The sequence below is a fragment of the Typopeltis vanoorti genome, chromosome 18 (genome assembly GCF_054136105.1).
Source record: "Typopeltis vanoorti isolate ZY-2024b chromosome 18, IOZ_Tvanoo_1.0, whole genome shotgun sequence".
In the NCBI taxonomy this organism is placed as follows: Eukaryota; Metazoa; Arthropoda; class Arachnida; order Uropygi; family Thelyphonidae; genus Typopeltis; species Typopeltis vanoorti.
This window is the reverse complement of record NC_143566.1, coordinates 43,651,544-43,672,123: the sequence shown is the minus strand read 5'-3', so window position 1 is coordinate 43,672,123 and position 20,580 is coordinate 43,651,544. Positions and strand designations below refer to the sequence as shown.

The 20,580-nt window shown below is 34.9% G+C and overlaps 1 protein-coding gene across 2 annotated transcripts in view; it reads left to right on the top strand.

Annotated features, from left to right (window-relative positions):
• The window catches only part of LOC150096621 (transcription initiation factor TFIID subunit 4B-like), a 383,016-nt gene that overhangs the window by 252,913 nt on the left and 109,523 nt on the right, over positions 1-20,580 (top strand). For both annotated transcript variants that reach the window (XM_090407990.1, XM_090407989.1), the window contains 2 exons: positions 11,702-11,871; positions 17,875-18,005. In XM_090407990.1, coding sequence (XP_090264116.1) covers positions 11,702-11,871; positions 17,875-18,005 — 301 coding nt within the window. The remainder of the gene's footprint in view (positions 1-11,701; positions 11,872-17,874; positions 18,006-20,580) is intronic.

Sequence of the window (20,580 nt, the reverse complement as noted above, 5' to 3'; positions counted from 1 at the left end):
CAACAACAACAATTCTATTGAAGAGGTTACGCTGTGACCTCTTCAATAGAATTGATATTTAAAGGTATCGACAGTTTTATGAAGACTTGTGGAATAAGTTTCGGAGAAATTTGTCAATGGTACGAAGTCAATGATAGGACCTGTGAAAGGGGCAATAACACGAGTTAAAAATGTCGCCAAACTGTGTACAAGTAGTCACTCTGTTCTTCATAGACATGCACTGGTTGCTCAAAATATCCCTTCATTTTTAAAATGTATTTTAGATTAAGCAGCAAAAATTATTAACTTTGTGAAAACACGACCATCAAAAACAAGATTATGCAAAATTATATATGAAACTATGGTCAGCCAACATACATCTTGGCTGGTACATAATGAAATTAGATGGCTTTCACATAGCAGAGTTCTTGTAAAATTGTTTGCATTATGAGAAGAGCTCACCATAGTTTTACACAATGACAAATTTCTGTTAGCAGATCACTTTAGAAACGTTTTGTTGTTGAGTCAAATTGCTTATCTAGCAGTTATATTCACAAAATTGAATGATGTTTCTCTCTCTCCCTTCAAGGAAAAAATGTAAATGTTTTCAATGCAAAAGATAAATTACAATCATTATTATGAAATTTACAATACTGGACTGTGGCTGTTGAAAAAATAATATAGATCCATTGAAATTGACTTAAGGGTCTTAAGGGGTGCATAAGACCCTTAAGTCAATTTCAATGGATCAAAGCTGTATAACTGAGAGGAGACCTCCACATAGCCTTTAAAGGAATGTGGAGAACCAACCAGGGCTTCTGACCTAATGTCCAATCCTCACCTTCTCGTAGTGTGCACCCTGTTGGGTATCTACTTGGATACCGAACGAATGAGGATGGGCTGGCAATTTGGGATGTAGCCGACGAAATTCTATTCTTATTGGTTAAACCAAAATGAAAAATTATGGTACAACATGACAAAATTTCATGTTGGCTGGGGCGTCACCTGGTTAAACAAGGACCCCGTTGTTTTCACCAGGGTACCAGGGTGACCAGCGAAAAGTCAGCTACTGGAACAAATCTGAAAACACACCCCAACTCAACATCACCAGAGTTAAAGATCGGTACTATCAACATAAGAAGCCTGAATGGCAAAGAAATGCAGCTAGCTGAGGAATTAGATAAGTGCCAGAACGAGACTTATTTGTGCCTATGGTTCCACAGAAGGTTCTACTAAGGTAGAAGTGGAGGAATTTTTTGAGGCTTTAGAAAAAGCAACTGACACAATGAAAAAGGAAAAGTTGGTCCTTGTTAGGGATCTAAACAGAGTAGGAAATGATTGCGAGACATACAAAAATATTTTGGGAAAATTTGGAGAAAAGCACAAAGCTAATAATAATGGGAAATACCTGTTGGATTTCTGCTCAGGACATGGACTGGTTATTACTAACACCATGTTCCAACATAAAAATGTGCACAAATTCACATGGAGAGAAGAGGCAAGGAATAAGAAAAGTCTCATTGACTATGTTATTGATGATAGTGATGTTTTCTCCCTGGTACAGGACACCAGAGAGTACAGAGGATTTGAAATTGGAAATGATCACTATTTAGTCTTGAGCAGGATAAAATTGAATTTCATATTGAAAAGAATAACATGTAAGAAAGTTTTAAAGCGAATAAAGTTGAGCAGCTCTCAGATGTGAACTGTAGACTAAAATACACAAAGATTATTGAAGAAAAAATGAAAGAGTTTGAGATCAGGAATCAAACCTTGGAGATTCAGTGGCAAGCCTTGAAGAAAGCCCTGATTAATTCAGCTAGAGAGGCATGTGGTGAAGTTGTCTGCAAGTATAGAAAAATTAGAACTCCATGGTGGACACAGGAAGTTAAAGAGGCAGTGAAGGAAAAGAAGAAAGCATATCAGAAGTTACTGGCAAATAAGTCAGCTTGAGCTATTATACAGAGACAAATGCAAGAATGCTAAATACTGTGTAAAATTAGCTAAACAAAAGTAATGGGAGGACTTTGGCAAGAATATAGAAAATAAATATCAAGAAGGTGGCATAATATTCTGGAGGTTGTTGAAGAAGCTTAGGAATGGAGGAAAGAGTGCTGTAAAAGGAGTTAGAGATGATAAAGGTGATATGAAAACGGGAGAAAAAAGATATCCTTGAAGTATGGAGTAATTACTTTGAAAAACTGCTAAATGAAACAAGCAGTGATGATGGCACAGTGATAAAAAAAAAAAAAACACTGACCAGGCATACAGCCAGGAATACATATCCATACTTGAAGTAGAAAAAGCCATCAAAGGCTTGAAATGTGGAAAGGCAGCAGGAATAGATGATATTCGACCAGAAATGCTGAAGTATGGTGGTATAAGAGTCTTACAGTGGCTGCACTGCATAGTTCAGAAAGCCTGGACAGAGGGACGAATTCCCGATGATTGGAGTAGAGCTCTCATAGTACCCATATATAAAAAGGGAAATAAAACTGAATGTGAGAATTACAGAGGTATTTCCCTCCTGAGTGTTCCTGGCAAGATCTAGCAAGTATACTGGAGAAAAGGTTCAGAAGAATTGTGGAAGAAAAGCGTGGTGAAGAACAAGCTGGATTCGGGCTAATTAGAGGCTGTCAGGTTCAGATCTTCACTCTATGACAAATAGTCGAGAAAGCATGGGAATATAACAAAGATCTGTATTTGGTTTTTTTTTTTTTCGATTTGAAAAAGGTATATGACAAGGTGCCAAGAGAGAAGCTATTCAATACGCTTCAGTTATATGGTGTCAATGGGTCATTATATCAATCAATACTTAGTCTTTATTTGAGTTGTAATTCAGCAGTTAGAATTGAAGGAAGTACAGGAAGATTGTTTAATGATAAATCTGGTGTGAGACAAGGATGTACATTATCCCCTCTGTTATTCATTATCTATATGGATCACATTATGAAGGAAAGTGCTATTAAACATGATATCAAAATTGGAGATGTGTTAATGTAAGCTCTTTGCTTTATGCGGATGATGTTATACTTCTTAATAAATCCGCCACAAGTCTGCAAGATTCTCTGACTAAATTGAATAACTGTTGTAATAGATATGGTATGAAAGTCAGCAATAAAAAGACAAAGACAATGAAAATAGGCAGAATCATTGAAATTGTCAACTGTGTTGTGAATGGAAAACCTTTGGAACAAGTAAAACATTTCAGCTACTTAGGCACGATTTTTAGTGAAGATGGTAAATTAAATATAGAAATAGACAACAGAATCAGCAAAGTTGGTATGGTGGGAAGTCAATTGAATAAATTCATATGAAATAAGAGAGAAATTAGTCGGATCACTAAATTAGCTGTATACAAGACAGTGTTCAAACCTGTTTTAACTTATGGATCTAAGAGCTGCGTCAGAAGTAAAACACTTGACTAAAGACTAGAGATCGCAGGTATGAGAGTCCTGAGAAAGATTTTAGGCGTGAACAGATGGCATCAATGGCAATATCATATTAAAAACGAGGATATTAGGAAAGAACTTGACATTGTCAGCATCCAGGAATGCGTTAGCAGAGCTAATCTCAGATGGTATGGTCACTTAAACAGAATGGGCGAAGAAAGATTAGCAAAACAAGTGTTCTCTGTCATGTTGGCAGGAAAACAACCCAGAGGAAGACCCAGATATAGGTGGATTGATATGGTACAAAGTGCCTTAGACGATAGAAATATAAGATCTGATAATGTTGGAGTCTTGACAAGTAACAGACTGATTTGGAGGAAAATTGTAGATTGGATGTTAGTAATGATGTGATTTTTTTCATGTAGTACTATCATATCCTGTACACCTTTTGAGGGTACATGGCAGGAAATTGATGATGATGAAATTGCCAAACAAATTTGAAAAGAAATTATTTGCAATCTAAAATCAATAAATGTGGCATTAAATGATTACTTTCCTCTACTAAAAGATGCAATAACTACTGGATTTTCAATCCTTTCAATATTAAAGAAACACTAGAAGAACTCTACTTCAGAATATGAAAATTTCATTGGCCTGACTTCAAACAGCCAAACAAAAGTTAAATTTAATGAAGTTTTATTAATCAAATTTTGATGGACTTAAAAGAAGATCCAAATTTATTCAAAAAAAAGGAATTCATTGTTTGTTGCCAATTAGTACAAGATATTTGTGTGAAAGCAGATGTTCGCTCTACGCTGCAACAAAAACAAAGTACAGAAATAAATTCGATACCACTCCTGATATTAGAATTCAGCTGTCCACAATGAAACCAAATTTGAATGAATATAGAAAGAAAAGGAGATTAATCCTTCACATTAATGACCAGTTTGAATTAATATTTGCTTTTCAATTAGTAATCTTTATTTTTGATTTGTTATTTAATTATAAAATTGTCATTGTTCCAGAATTGTTTTTCAAGGTGAAAAAGGTTCTGTGATTAAAGTAAGTTCTGAACTGCTGCTCGAGGCCATTCAGATCACAATCTAGTGTAGATTCAGAGAGCAACACATACACAATCACTCTCATTTGTGTGTTGTGTGAAACGAAAATTTCACACAAGTGCCCTGATAGTGAATGAGTTTAAGGAGAGGTACAATAGATTTCTTCTTACCTTCAAGGATTAGGCATTTGCCTCTTCTGGATTCACTGGTCTTTCCATCTTGTCACTGGTCTTCCTCTCTCTTTCCCTTTGGTTTATATCTGTCCACATCTTTTGATAGCCGATATCTTTCCATCATAGATAGATTTTCTTTACATTTCTCTCTATACATCGTTCTTAAAAATCTCATCTCTGCAGCTTGTATTTTACCTTCACCTTTCTTTTCCATAGTCCATGTTTCTGAACCATGCAAGAGAGTGGAAGTGGCCATTACGTTATAAAATATTAGCTGAGTTTCTCATCTTTTTTTATTCATTGGCCTTATAATTGTTCCACAGATTATCTGTAATTTCTTTTTTTTCATTTATATCTTTATCTTTTAGATATGTTATTATGTAGTCTAAATATTTATTATTTTATTTTCTATAATTATTTTTGATCTAACATGATCCTGACTTTTAAATGCCATGCCTTTTGTTTTCTTGTGAAATTTTTAAATTGTATTGTTGACTTATTTTGTTTAGTTCATAAACTGATTTTTGAAGGTCATCTTCATTGTCTTGTACTATAATCTGGTCATCTGCATACAGCATTGAATTGATAACAGTTCTTCTGGTAAACTAGATACCTTGTTTTATTGTTGGTTTCCATATTTTAATAATCTGATCAATATATACATATATTGAATAGAGTTGGAGATAAGCTACATTCCCAATCTGACATCCTGATTTATTTCAATCTCTTCTGTTAATTTATGACCTAGTTGTAACTGTATTTTTGTATCTTTATATAAATTTTGTATAGTTTATACGATATGTAATGGATATCCTTTTTTCATTATATTCCATAGTTTTTCTCTGTATTTTATCAAAAACTTTTTCGTAATCATTAAAGGCCATATGAGTCTCTAAATTAAATTCTCATCGTTTTTCAATAACTTGTTTTAGCACATAAATATTATTTATACATGATCTTCCATGTCAGAAACTATTTTGTATTTCTGAGAGTAGATTGTTTGCAATATTTCAAAGTCTTTTATTCAGGATTTTACTATAAATTTTGTGAGCTGTATTTAATAAACTTATTCCTCTGTAATTTCCACAATCATCTCTGTCTCCTTTCTTAAATATGGATATAATCTTAGCTTTTAACCAATCTAATGGAACCTCACATTTCCTCCAACAGTTATTTATTAATTTTAAGAATCAGGTATGTAAATATTTTCTCCATCGTATTTCCAAAGCTCTGTATTTATGCCATCTAATCCAGTTAATTTTCTATTTTTTGACACTTCTATTGCTTCTTTTAGTCCTTCCAATTTATTGGTTCTATATCAGTGCCAATTTCTTCATTATTATTTTCTGTTATTAAATTTGGGTCATACCATAAATTCTTATAATGTTCTATCCATTGTTTCTCTTGTATTATGTTAATTTGTGCTGTATCTCCTTCTTTGTTCTCTAATTTCCTTAATATTTTGTAGGCTATGTCTTGTCTTCCATGTATGTCTTCTTCAATTTTATTAATAAATCTGTCCCAAGAATCTTGGTGAGCTTTCTGTACTATGGTTTTAGCTATATTTCTTCTGTTTACTTTGTATGTTTTTGGAGGAGTTGTTTGTATGCTATTTGTTTTCCTTTTATTGCATTTTCTACATCTGTGTTCCAGATTTTTCATGTTTTTCTTTTTATATTTTATTTTTCTTTCCAAGTACTTCAGAGGCTGCTTTATGGATTATCTTGAATCAAGTTTTCCATTCTTCTATATCTTCACTGATTCTGACTTCTTTTAGGTAATCTGTTTATTGTGGTTGATATAGCACTCTAATGCTTTCTTATAATAGATATATGTTGTATACTTGTTCTGTTTCTTGTTTTTTAGTTTCTTTCTCCATATTGCGAGTATTTCTATTTTAGGGATTACTAAATAATCTGAAAAAATTTCACTTCCTCTGTAAATATATACATCTCTCAAACATGGGGCTAGTTTCTGATTAGTAATGATGTAATCAATTATAGATCCTGTTCCTTTGTAGATTTTCATGTATAAAATATTTTTTAGCATGAAAATGCTAAAAAATATTTTATACATCAAATACATGAAAATATTTTCATGTATTTTCATGTGGGAGATCCACACTAATGTGGATCTCCCACAATGAGTCTCTGGACTCTTTGGGGAGTCCAGAGACTCATTGTGGCCATCACCATTATAGGTGGTTCCAGGTATATCATTACTGTATGGAAAAAAAAACAGCTTCCTGGCTCCTTACTTTTCAAATTCTGGAGAAGTTGAACTTTGGTAAATGCTCCCCCGCCCCCTCGGGGGAAAAAAAAAATTCTAAACACTTGATGCCCAGTGCCCATTAACTTTTTGTCAGAAAGTAATCAAAAACATCTGGTTCATATGAAATCTTCTGGTTCTGGTAGTATCTTTCTTTGATTCTATGTTGTCTAAAGGTTTGTGCTCCAGACTACTACTGTGACTTTTTATGTTGTTATTCTATTGGTATATATTGCACCCTGGAAATTAGCTACATACTGCCAATTCCTAGGAAGGGTCACAAATCTTTACACCAAATTACCATCCATGTTTTCTCTCTTCACTTCTCTCTAAAATTATGGAAAGAAATATCAAATATTACACTGTGTTGAAGGCTCTTAACAAATAAAGAATTGCTGTTATGGATTCTGGCACTGTTAATTAGTAGGAGGTTGGCTTGCTTATAATCACTCATCTCTGGACAGCTACTATGGAAAAGTTTAGTCAATCTCAAGTTGTTTTTTAATATCTCCAATGATTTTAACTGAGTCAGGTACAAATGTATATTAAGTAAGCTCTCATCATTTTGTCAATCTATGCTTCTGAAGCTGAGTTGTCAGCTTTCTTGCTGGGTGCACCCTGTGTGATAGGGAATGGTTCCTAATCTTCTAACATTTGCATGTAATTCTGGTGTTCTTCAAGCCACTATTATCTAATTCATCCTCTTCTTTCTATATATCTATCTCATCTAACTGCCAATTTAACTTGTAGTTTTTGCTGACAGAAGTACTCATTGCACTCCTTTTCATATGACAAACTTTGCAATTAGCAAATCATCTAGAATCTCTACCTCCACTATGCTAAATTTCGATCTCCAACCAATTTTCACTGGGATTTTGATAACCTCAATTTCATCATCATCAAAACACAGTCGTCTTATTTAAAAAAAAAAAAAACTTCCATTCTTACTTTTGACAATATCCAAATCTATATATATATTAAAAAAAAAAAAAAAAAAGTTATATTTTCTTGAGATTGCTCAAACTTCATATCTCTTGTGGCATAGCTATATATCAAATATTCCCAATTCTGCATGCAAAAAGCTCGTTTATTATCTTTATACAAATCACAAATATCTCCAACTATTAAATAATGTTCTCACGTGTGGGGTAGTTCTAAAAGTCTAATTTAAAGTTGCTTGATTCAAGACAGAAAAGAGCAGTTAGACTGATTCCTCTCCCTCACAGAAATTTACTTCACTCACTTTCATACTGGCATTGTTTGCTACTTGAACTCTGCAGACACATTCTACAGCCATATAGGATGCAGGGAACCTTATATGGGCTTTTCAGCTACAGGTGAGTTTTGCATAGAAAGTACTATGGCTAGAATGGAGGAGGGGAATAAGCATGTTTTTTGATTGAATAATAATGTTCAGAAACTTAAGTTTAAGTAATTTATATTATTTACTTATATTTAGAAAGTCTAAATTTTTTTGTTTTATTTTACCTACTTACAAATTTTTGCACAATTTAATGCTGCTGTTACTCAGAATTTTGATATCTTGTTTAATATCCAATAATTAAGATATTCTTAACATCTAATTTATCTATTTGATGTTAAGAATATTATTAATCCATCATATAACCAGGGCTCCAGAAATACAACTTATATCTACTAGCCAGAAAAAAGTTTACTTCCCCAAGGTATTGGTCTACTTTTTATAAATATTGTTATATTTGATGCTAAAAAAGGAGAAAAAAATGTTATGTTGACAAAACAAAGTAGTACATTCCTTAATTCTTACTTGTAATTCTCGTAGAAAGCTTATACGTTGGTTACACATGATTATTAATTAACTTAAGGAATTTACAACGTACACTGGAATATACATTAAACTTTAATCTATATTTCCAATATTTCGGCAACGTCACGTTGCCATCTTCAAAGGAACTTAAAATAAAGACAGGTGCACACAGCCACTAAATGAGGACGAAGCGAGGAAGCTATTGTTTCTCCTAGAAGTTCTAGTGAAAATACTGGCCGAAGATATAATGATCCAGATTGAATGCGGGATCCGCCACCTTCCAAACCACATCGCCAACAATATTAGACTTCATGTAACTTGTGTTCTCACCAAAGCAAGACCACCAAAAACCAACATATCCAATAGTGAATATAAAGCTCTGCAGGAAATGAAGAAAACAAAGAAATAGTAATCACCAAAGCGGATAAGGGAAACGCTACTGTAGTACTCAACCAAACGGACTACACAGGTAAACTTAATGTTCTATTACTAGATCGGGCTACTTACCTCCCTATTGAATACAATCCCACCAACTCACAAATCAGTAAACTCCATAGGCTCCTTAAGAATGTCACTTCTTGGCCTATAGAAGTTACTAACAAATTAAAACCGTTTAACTCTATACGCCCCCATATATAGACTCCCAAAAATACATAAAGAAAATGTGCCATTACGTGACATAGTGGATGGCATTGCTTCCCACACTATACTGGCAACACACCATCACACATAAAAAACTCAGCCCACTTCAAAGCCAGCATAGAAATCCTTGCACTCCAACATCCTGACATAATGGTCAGTTTTGACGTCACCTCCTTATTCACAAATGTCCCACTCAAGGAAACCTCAGAGCTAATCCAAGCTGAATTTCCTCTCGATATCTCAGCCCTATTTCAGTTCACAATGAACTCAGGCTATTTCCTTTGGCAGGGAAAATTCTTCAAACAAATAGAAGGGCAGCCATGGGTTCACCACTCTCCCCCCCCTTGGCTAACTTCTTTATGGAAGAAGTTAAACTTTAAACTCTGCCCCAAAAAACCAACCATATGGCTTTGTTATGTTGGAACGTACATCCTAGTTTCGAATCCGCTATTTTGTTGTAACGTACTCTTATTAATAAAATCTATTAATTGCCAATTGATCACTAATACAAATATAGAGAAATTTATATTTATTCTGCGCCACCCTATATTTAGATTAGTCTATATAAAATAGTAGAATCAATTTTCAATTAAATTAGCAGTCTCTTTACTCATCTAGGCCAAATTCAATATTTTTCATTTGAGGCTCCCACTAGATTCGAATTATTTATGAACAGTGCAATAAAAAAGAATCAGGCAAACACAGTATTGAAATTAATAAAACAAAACATTTAATATAAGGTTATATGACAAATACATGAATTCCACTTCTAAAATGAGACATTCCAATTAAGTTAGTACATAGGGTCAAATCATTCATATTAATTCAGTCTTCAAAATCTTCACATACAAGTTTCACAGTTTTCTCAATTACAAAATTCCTTACTCAGATTAATACAACAGAATTTCTTGTTTAATTAGGTTGCTCATATTTCTCAGTTATACTCCACACTTAACTCTCAGCTGGCACTTATCATATCATTAAACACGGCAGATATTATTTCAAGGCAAATTATTTTTAACTTCTAACTTGGCGATATTATGCCACAGTAATTGTTGGAATGAGCAAAATGGAACTATCACTCAAGTCTTCATACACAGAAACAAATAAAATATGACTGTCCTTACCGGAATTAATCTTCAGCACGTCAGATTTAATGTGAGCACATCTCCAAATTATATTTATTACACCTATGGAACACATTTAAAAAGAATTCTTCAAGGTGATAACTAGATTATTATTTAAGATGAAAAGCCAAACGGCTATTTTTTTCTGGCCAGGTTGATATAAGTTAAGGGGATAAAAATCCCTTATTGTTTTTCAGCCAGTAAGCGAAACTAAGATCGAAAACTACGATCTGTAACGTTTCATGCCGACGAACTGTCAGCGTATCCAAGCGTAAGTGACCACTTGGTAGTGCCACACCACGGCAACTCGTTGCAAAGGTGGAGCAAGCTCCCTCACTGTTCTTGATATTTTCTCATAATGTAAAACACACAGCTCTTAAGAGATGTAGTACTGTTTTACATTATGAGGAGAGGTTGCTACCCAGACCGGTTTCAACCTTTTTTGAGGTCTCATCAGTGAGTAGCTAGACCTAGAATATCAGAGTTTAAGTGAAGAAAACTTACATACTTTTGCTATACGATTGCTCGAAAGGTGTGTCACTATATTATATTATAACATAGTATAACTAAGATGAAAAGCCAAACGGCTATTTTTTTCTGGCGAGGTTGATATAAGTTAAGGGGATAAAAATCCCTTATTGTTTTTCAGCCAGTAAGCGAAACTAAGATCGAAAACTACGATCTGTAACGTTTCATGCCGACAAACTGTCAGCGTATCCAAGCGTAAGTGACCACTTGGTAGTGCCACACCACGGCAACTCGTTGCAAAGGAGGGAGCTTGCAGGCGAGTGGATTTCAAGAGTCCTGATTATAACCAGATTGGACCAAGCTTCAAAAATTATCAGAACTTATGGGAATATAACCTTCAGCACTGCTGGAGTTCTCTTTACTTGCACTTACATAAACTATTTAACCTAAAAGTTAAGTAGTATTAAAAGCCAATTAAAGCACTATTAAAAAGTCAATATGTGGGCTTCTGGGCAGAATTCGTGTCTTAAGTAGTGCAAGCCAAGGGAACTCGGGTGCCAAAGGTATATATTCTCATAAGCTGTCTGGTAAATTCTGGAAGTTTTTTTTTTTTTTTTTTTTTTTTTATATCATCATATATAGCTATAAAAAAATGATGGATTAATACATAATGTATAATTTACCTTGCCAGGTTGAAACTTAGCTCTATATGATCTAATAAATTTATCTGTTTTTTAAGTATTAAATAAGTACTAAATTTTTCTTATAACTACAGTATTCTTATTTATTTATTATTTATTTTCAGAGATGATGATGATATAAATGATGTTGCTGCCATGGGAGGCGTTAACTTAATAGAGGAAAGTCAGAGGATACTTGCTTCTAATGCAGAAATTGTTGGTACTCAAATACGTTCGTGTAAAGATGAAACCTTCTTGTCAGCTGCTCCTCTTCAAAGGAAAATTAACAGAATTGGTATGTGTGTGTGTGTTGGTTTATGGTTTATTGGCACAAGAACAGCAAAGGTCATACTGTGCCATAGCAAAGATTACAGTAGTACATAAATAGTCAAAGATAAATTAGTAAATAATAAGTATGTACAAAAATTAAGTTACACAATGCAGTATCTACATTTTAATAAAATTACAGTCAAATGTGTTTGTACAAATTAATTCTTCGTAAAAGGTTAACAACATATGCAGTTTGTCTGAGTCTAATAATATCTGCCTGAGTGCATATGGCTTGGCTAGATATGTAAAAATTTCATTCCTATCTCATGTAAAGTACTGACAGTTCACTAGAATATGATAATAGTAAGACGTGTTGCATTTTTCACAAATAGGTGGGTCATCATCACTCAGTAAATAAGAATGTATAAGATGACTGTGACCTATGCAGAGACTAGCAAGAACAACTTCCTCTCTTCTCTTTCTGCATTGACTGCATGACTAGAATGCGAATGCTTATTTTCAGGCTTAATTTTATGTAATTTGTTTGTCAATGCTTCCCACTGTGATGACTGCCATTGGTCAGTTAGCTTTTATATGGTACTGTAAAATAGTACATCAAAAAAGTATGAGTTGATCTTGCATCTGCACTCCCATTTCCCTTAATTTCAATGTGGCTGGGAATCCACAAACGAACTTCAAAATTAAGGGTTTTTATTTTGTTTAACAGGTGTAACACCTCACAGAGCACTCGATATGTGAATTATATATAAGAGAGAGAGCCTGTAGAGACACCTCAATGAGTGTATAAATTACACTTTTGGTAGCTGTTTTCTTTTATATGCAAAAATGCTGAATGAGATACAACTCTGCTGTATAATTACTACAATCAAGTTAGATCTGCTTGGAGATAGTAATGTCAGGAAATACAGCAGCACAGCCAACAGAGATCTCTGATCTTGAACCATCAGTATAGATGAGCAAGAGATCTGAGTGGACTGTTCTGTGTGCATTAAACAGTTGCAGGTAGATAGATGGAGTATGAGACCTCTGTAGTTGACAAAAGTGAGAGCTTGTAGGATGGAGTACAATCCTTCCATGGAGGGGTGCTGTTTTGTTTTGTTAACAATGTTGTCAACATTGCTACACCAAACAAAACACCAACTGCTTTCATAGTCTCTTTAACACGCATACCAAAAGGATATATGACAGTCTGACATTGGCAGTATATTGAGCTTCCCAATTCAGAGAAAATGGAATAGTCCATGTAGAATGATCTGGAAGAGACTTTATCCTTAGGGCATAATTAAGAGAACTGTTTCATCTAAGTGATAGAGCCAGTTCATTTGCTTCAACAATAAAGGCATTGTTGAAGTAGTAATCTGTATACCCTGATGATGGATAGGATCCAACCATTGCAGCTTATTCTGCTGTGCAGAACCAAAGACTTGAGACCCATAATCCAACTTTGAACATATAAGTGCATGATAAAGACGAAACAATGGAGATCAGTTAGCATCTCATTAAGTAGAGGACAAAGTGTGGAAAAGATTCAATTCTCTCTCTTGCACTTTTCTCTTAGTTGATGAACTGTGTGCAAGAGATGAAAGTTTTCTTTCAAAGATGAGTCCCAAGAACTTGACTTCTTATGCTACTGGAATAACAGTTCGTCCTATTCTTAATTCAGCAAGGAAGGGAGGAAGCTGTTCATGATTAGGTTAAGATTGATAGCCAAAAGTGTCACACTTAAGACAGAGCCTTGGGGAACCTTCATTCTTGATGTTATTGCTAAGATAGTACTTCTGGTCCTGACTTGGAAAGCTTGCTTGGGCAGAGTGTTTTTAATAAATACAGGAAGATGGTGTCCTCTGAGACATAGGTTACAGAGGTCTTTTAATATGCCATATCTCCAGGCTGTATCGCAAGCTTTTTCCATGTAAAAAAAACCCTGAAACTAGATGTCTTGCTTCAAGAATACATCTCTTTTATAAGTTTCTAAACAGAACAAATGATCTAAAGTTGAATTATGTCTACAAAATCCATGTGTATTGGAGAGAAGGCTGTTGCTTTCTAAATACCAGAGAAGTCTGGCATTAACCATTTTCTCTAATACAAAGACAGCTGATCAGAGTAATACGTCGATGATTATGCTTGTGTTGGATCCTTTCTTGATTTTGGGATAGCAGTGACAACTGATTTATGCTAAGAATCCCAAAGTTTTCCCTCTGCAAGTATTATATATTAAGAGAAAGATCCATTGAAGATGATGGAAGATGTTTTATCATTTCATAATGGATGTCTTCAGGCCCTACTGCACTAGAGTGAGACAGTTAAAAGATGCTTTTTAGTTCCTCCTTAACAAATGGCTGATTGTATGGCTCAAGCCCATTGATAGAAAAATTTAGCCACTATTTCTCTTGCTGCTCTTTCAATATTAAAAATTCAGAAGGATATGTAACTGTTGCTGAGATTCTGGCCAAATTTTCTCCCAAAGTGTCTGCAGTAGCTTTGGGATCAGCAATAACACATCCATTATGGTCCAAGGTAGACAAATAGTGTGTTCTGTATCTATCTTTCATTTTCCAGATTTTATCCCATACAGATTTTGCGCTGGTCATTTGATTGATTGATGTCTCATATAATGTGCTTTGGCCTGAGCACGCTTAAAAGCTATTAAGGTTGATGTAGTGGGGTATCTATGAAATATATCAAATGCTCTGTGTTGATTTTTTTTTTTTGGCTGCCTGGCATTCTGGATTTCCACTCTATCCAAGGCTTTGGATAGAGTTGAAATCAGTTGGAATGGAGACTGTTGCTGCCTGGACAGTGCAGTCTGTTACATACTTTGCTGCTTCATTGATAGGACTATATCAGCATTAAATTTTGCAAGATTGGGAAAAAGTATTCCAGTCAGCCTTGTCCATTTTCCATATGGGCATTCATGTAGGAGAACATGATTCCTGTGAGGGCATTGTGCACAGAACAGGATGTGTTGCTTCAACATATGTTCTTTTCAGCATCCTTAAAAGGGAGAGATCATTATTGTCAAGGATTTGTTCAATGATATGACCTTGTCTGTTTGTTCTGGCACTACCTGCAGAGTATAGTGAGTATTAAAGTCACTCATAAGAAGTATTGGTTATTTTCAGGATAAAAGATTGATTTCATTTAACCCAACTTATTTTAACGGTCTTAACAACACCAAACAAATTATTTTATAAAAAAAAGATGTTTATTAACAGGTTTATATTTTGATGAATTTCAACCCAGCATCTTCAGAATACAAAGTAACATGTTATAGTTTGCACACAACAAAGAATAAGTGAAACAATTCAAAATTGTAACAGACGAAAGATTTCAAGTCCTAATATGACATCCTCTCATGTAAAAGATAAGAAGTATCACAGCTATGTAGGAGTTGATCTTAAGATAAGTTTCCCAAGTTTTTGGCAAATTAATGCATCCATACTTGTTCAGGTTAGGAGAATTCTTCATAGCCATGGTTGGTTCTAAAAATAATCTTTCTGACCTATAACAACTTCTACATAGCACATTGGTTGTCTTCCATTCCATCTAATCATGTGTGAAGAGGTGTCCAAAGCATGGTCTGCCAGTCCCGACTTGCCATAATAATGCCCATAGGCAGACAGGAAGATCTGCTATCATTATTATGGCGTCATGACAGGCAGACCATGCTTTGGACACCCTTTCACACAGGATTAGATGGAAGAAAACCAGTGTGCTATTTAGAAGTAGTTACAGGTCAGAAAAATTATTTTTTTTTGTATTAGCCTTTGAAGAATTCTCCTAACCTGAACAAGTATGGTTGCATTAATTTACCAAAAATTTGGGAGACTGTCATAGCTGTAATACTTACTCTTTCCTACAACCTTGGAAGGCACCAAATTAGGACTCTATATCTTTAGTCTGTTACCGTTTGAATTGTTTCACTCCTCATTGTTGCATGTAAACTACAGCATGCTGCTTTTTGCTTTGAAGATGCTGGTTTGAAATCCAGCAAAATATAAGCCAGTTCATAAGCTTTTTTTTTATTATTATTATAAAATAGTTCATTTGGTGTTGTTAATACCATTAAAAAATAAGTTACAAATAATGCTCAAGACCTAAGCTTGTCTGTTAGATTCATTTAACTCAGCACTCAGTGGTAAATAAATTGAACCTACTGTAATAAGAAATCCCATGGATAGGTGAATTGCTGCTGCTTCCAACCAGTATGAAACTAAACATGAAGGAAAGGAGTATGACTGCCCACTAAGATAGTTACTCCTCCATCAGCTGGACCACCCCCAGTTCTGTCCTTGCATATAACAGTGAATTTCTGTAAGACCTCATTTGGTCTTAAGTATGTTTCCTATAGATAGAACAGATGGGTTTGTGTTTCTGCAGCAAAATCTTGATATCGTTGATATCCTGGCAAAATCTATGACAGTTCCTTTGTAAAAATTTTCCTATTGTTTTGGATTTATAGACTTATATGGTTTTCAGAAGGTTGAAGACTTACCTTTGTTGGGTTTATATTTATCAGTTATTTTTGGGAAATATGGATGCCCAGTGTGCATCTCTTCCTCTGGTAAAATATGCAATACATCTAATGTGTCAGGGTGAGTTGGCAAGTTTAATTTACTTTCATTGGATACAACAAATATCCATTTTTTCTGTGTGTGTGTGGGGGGGGTGTCAATGATTTATTTGCTATGATGCTTTTTACTACCACACTGGGCACAAGTGATAGAGCTATGACAGGCAGTTTGGGCATGTCCATATTTCTGACAATTGAAGTATCTTAGTAGATTGAAGACATATAGTCTAACAGGACAGTTGAGATTCCCTGCTTTACAGATGGTGGAGGCTTAACTATATCAGAAGTAAGGGTGATGTTCCTGTTAGAACTAAATGATCATTCCTATGGATCAGGATGCATCTCATACCTCTTGTTTCCTGATCTTTAAGCTCTGAACATATCTCTTCATCAGGAACATCAAGGAGATCACATTCTGAGATCACTCTTCTAGAAGAGTTGTGTTTTATGAGATGTTACTGTAATTGGTATTCCCTCTATTACTGTTGCTCTGTAGTTTCTGTTTTTCTGAATGTTGTTGACATGTTTCTACAAGGATATTACCAGGACATATTTCTTAACTGTTTTCTTAAAGCTTCCCAGTAATAAACCCTTTTGAATAACAAAGGATGACATTTTCTCTGTTGACTTTTCACATGTTGCATAGATGATCAGAAATACTGGTACATTTATACTATTATCATATATCTTTTGTTTCTTACTTGTTACTAAATGCTGCATATACAGTATTAGTACTTAGTTGGAACTTTGTTAATGCCCTGAAACGTTTGAGAATGAAGAATTCATGCTCAAGTAGTTTTTAGTTCTGTGCCAGAACTCCCCACCACCACGGAGTCACACATGGATGCCCACTGACCGGCAAGCAATGACTGCACACGGGAGTGGAATGCCAGGGCTACCCCAGACATTTTATCAGCACCACAGTGTCTTGTGTCCCAAACCTGGACCATGGGGATGATAGACTTACTGCTGCTATAGACTTACTTATCCAATGATCCTGGCCAGGCTATCCGGGACCGTCTGTCTTGCCAGAGCAGAGGTCCTTTCTTCCAGATCACCAGTCCTGGTGGTCTGGAAGAAAGGATAGTTAAAAAGACTCAGGAGAAGTAGAGCAAAGAATATGGGAAGAAAAGCAAAAAAGGAGAAGAAGAATGAAAAGGACCAGTACCATCACTGGGAGCCCCCCCCCCCCCCACCACAAACAGGTGACCCACAGGGAGGTGTATGTGCATTCGTGCCATGTGTACACATGCATATGCACTACCAAACAAACATTTTTATATTAAGCTGTAGCTTGAGTTTTATTTATTTATTAATCATTGTAATATATTTTAATGACATCCTCTTCATTGTTTAATGTAATATATTTTAATAACATCCTCTTTATTGCTTAATGGTACACCTTTTTTTAATTATAATTATTTTTTTAAGCATCAAAACATGGAATAGATGATGTTCCTAATGAAGTTGTTGCACTTATATCACATGCTGCACAAGAAAGGTTGAAAACATTAATTGAAAAGTTGGGTACCATAGCTGAACATAGATTGGAAAATATAAAGGTATATATTTTATATATAAATATGCTATTTGTGTGCAATGTTGGTGGAATAAATTTTTTAATCCATCTAAAATTTGTAAGCTTCATATGAATTTATAATGCAACATAAATTAATATTAATTAACATTAATTATAAAATTATTAGAATATTAATAATTAAGTAAATATTATTAGGGGTGTTTAAGGGTCAAAGCTGTATAACTGAGAGGAAACCTCCACATAGCCTTTAAAGGAATGTGGAGAACCGACCAGGGCTTCTGACCTAATGTCCAATCCTCACCTTCTCGTGGTGCACCCTGTTTGGTATCTACTTGGATACTGAACGAATGAGGATGGACTGGCAATTTGGGATTTAGCTGACCAAATTGTATTCTTATTGGTTAAACCAAAATACAAAATGATGGTACAACATGACAAAATTTCATGCCGGCAGGGGCATCACCTGGTTAAACAAGGCCCCCCCCCCCGTTGTTTTCACCAGAGAACCAGGGTGAACAGCGAAAAGTCAGCTACTGGAACAAATCTGAAAACACACCCCAACTCAACATTACCAGAGTTAAAGATCGATACTATCAACATAAGAAGCCTGAATAGCAAAGAATTGGAGCTACCTGAGGAATTAGATAAGTATCAGATCAACATAATAGAGGTGACTGAAACAAAAAAGACAAAAACTGGTGAGATCTTTCTGAGCAATAAATACAAAATGTTATATTCAGGCAATGACAATCAAGGAAAAGAAGGAGTAGCCATAGTATTCAGCACAAAATAAGAGGCTAATCTTCTTGAATGGTAGGCAGTCTCAAGTAGAATGATGTGGGCAAAGTGGAATGATGTAGTTCTACTAAGGTAGCAGTAGAGGAATTTTTTGAGGCTTTAGAAAAAGCAACTGACACAATGAAAACGGAAAAGTTGGTAATTGTTGGCGATCTAAATAGCAGAGTAGGAAATGATTGTGAGACATACAAAAATATTTTGGGAAAATTTGGAGAAAAGAGCAAAGCTAATAATAATGGCAAATATCTGTTGGGTTTCTGCTCAGGACGTGGATTGGTTATTACTAATACCATGTTCCAACATAAAAATGTGCACAAATTCACATGGAGAGAAGAGGCAAGGAATAAGAAAAGTCTCATTGACTATGTTATTGATGATAGTGATGTTTTCTCCCTGGTACAGGACATCAAAGTGTACAGAGGATTTGAAATTGGAAGTGATCACTATTTAGTCTTGAGCAGAATAAAATTGAATTTCATATTGAAAAGAATAACATGTAAGAAAGTTTTAAAGCGAATAAAAGTTGAGCAGCTCTCAGATGTGAACTGTAGACTAAAATACACAAATATTGAAGAAGAAATGAAAGATTTTGAGAACAGGAACCAAACCTTGGAGATTCAGTGGCAAGCCTTGAAGAAAACCCTGATTGATTCAGCTAGAGTGGCATGTGGTGAAGTTGTCTGCAAGTATAGAAAAATTAGAACTCCATGGTGGACACAGGAAGTTAAAGAGGCAGTGAAGGGAAAAGAAGAAAGCATATCAAAAGTTCCTGGCAAATAAGTCAGCTTGTGCTCTTAGAGAATATAGACACAAATGTAAGAAAGCTAAACAATGTGTAAAACTAGCTAAACAAAAGTTATGGGAGGACTTTGGCAAGAACATAGAAAATAAATATCAAGAAGGTGGCATAATATTCTGGAGGTTGTTGAAGAAGGTTAGGAATGGAAGAAAGAATGCTGTATTCTTTCTTCCATTATGTCACCTTTATCATCTGCATTAGAGATGATAAAGGTGACATGAAAACGGGAGAAAAAGATATCCTTGAAGTATGGAGTAATTACTTTGAAAAACTGCTAAATGAAACAATCAGTGATGATGGCACAGTGATAAAAAAAAAAAAAAAAAAACACTGACCAGGCATACAGCCAGGAATACATATCCATACTTGAAGTAGAAAAAGCCATCAAAGGCTTAAAATGTGGAAAGGCAGCAGGAGTACATGATATTCGACCAGAAATGCTGAAGTATGGTGGCATAAAAGTCTTACAATGGCTGCACTGCATAGTTCAGAAAGCCTGGACAGAGGTACAAATTCCCAATGATTGGAGTAGAGCTCTCATAATAGCCATATATAAAAAGGGAAATAAAACTGAATGTGAGAATTACAGAGGTATATCCCTACTGAGTGTTCCTGGTAAGATATATGCAAGTATACTTGAGAAACAGTTGAGAAGAATTGTGGAAGAAAAGCTTGGTGAAGAACAAAATGGATCACATCTTCACTTTACGACAAATAGTGGAGAAATCATGGGAATATAACAAAGATCTGTATTTAAGTTTTGTTCGATTTGGAAACGGCATATGACAAGGTGCCAAGAGAGAAGCTATTCAATACGCTGCAGTTATATGTTGTCAATGGGGCATTATATCAAGCAATACTTAGTCTTTATTTGAGTTGTAAGTCAGCAATTAGAATTGATGGACGTACAGGAAGATGGTTTAATGTTAAATCTGGTGTGAGACAAGGATGTACATTATCCCCTCTGTTATTCATTATCTATATGGATCACATTATGAAA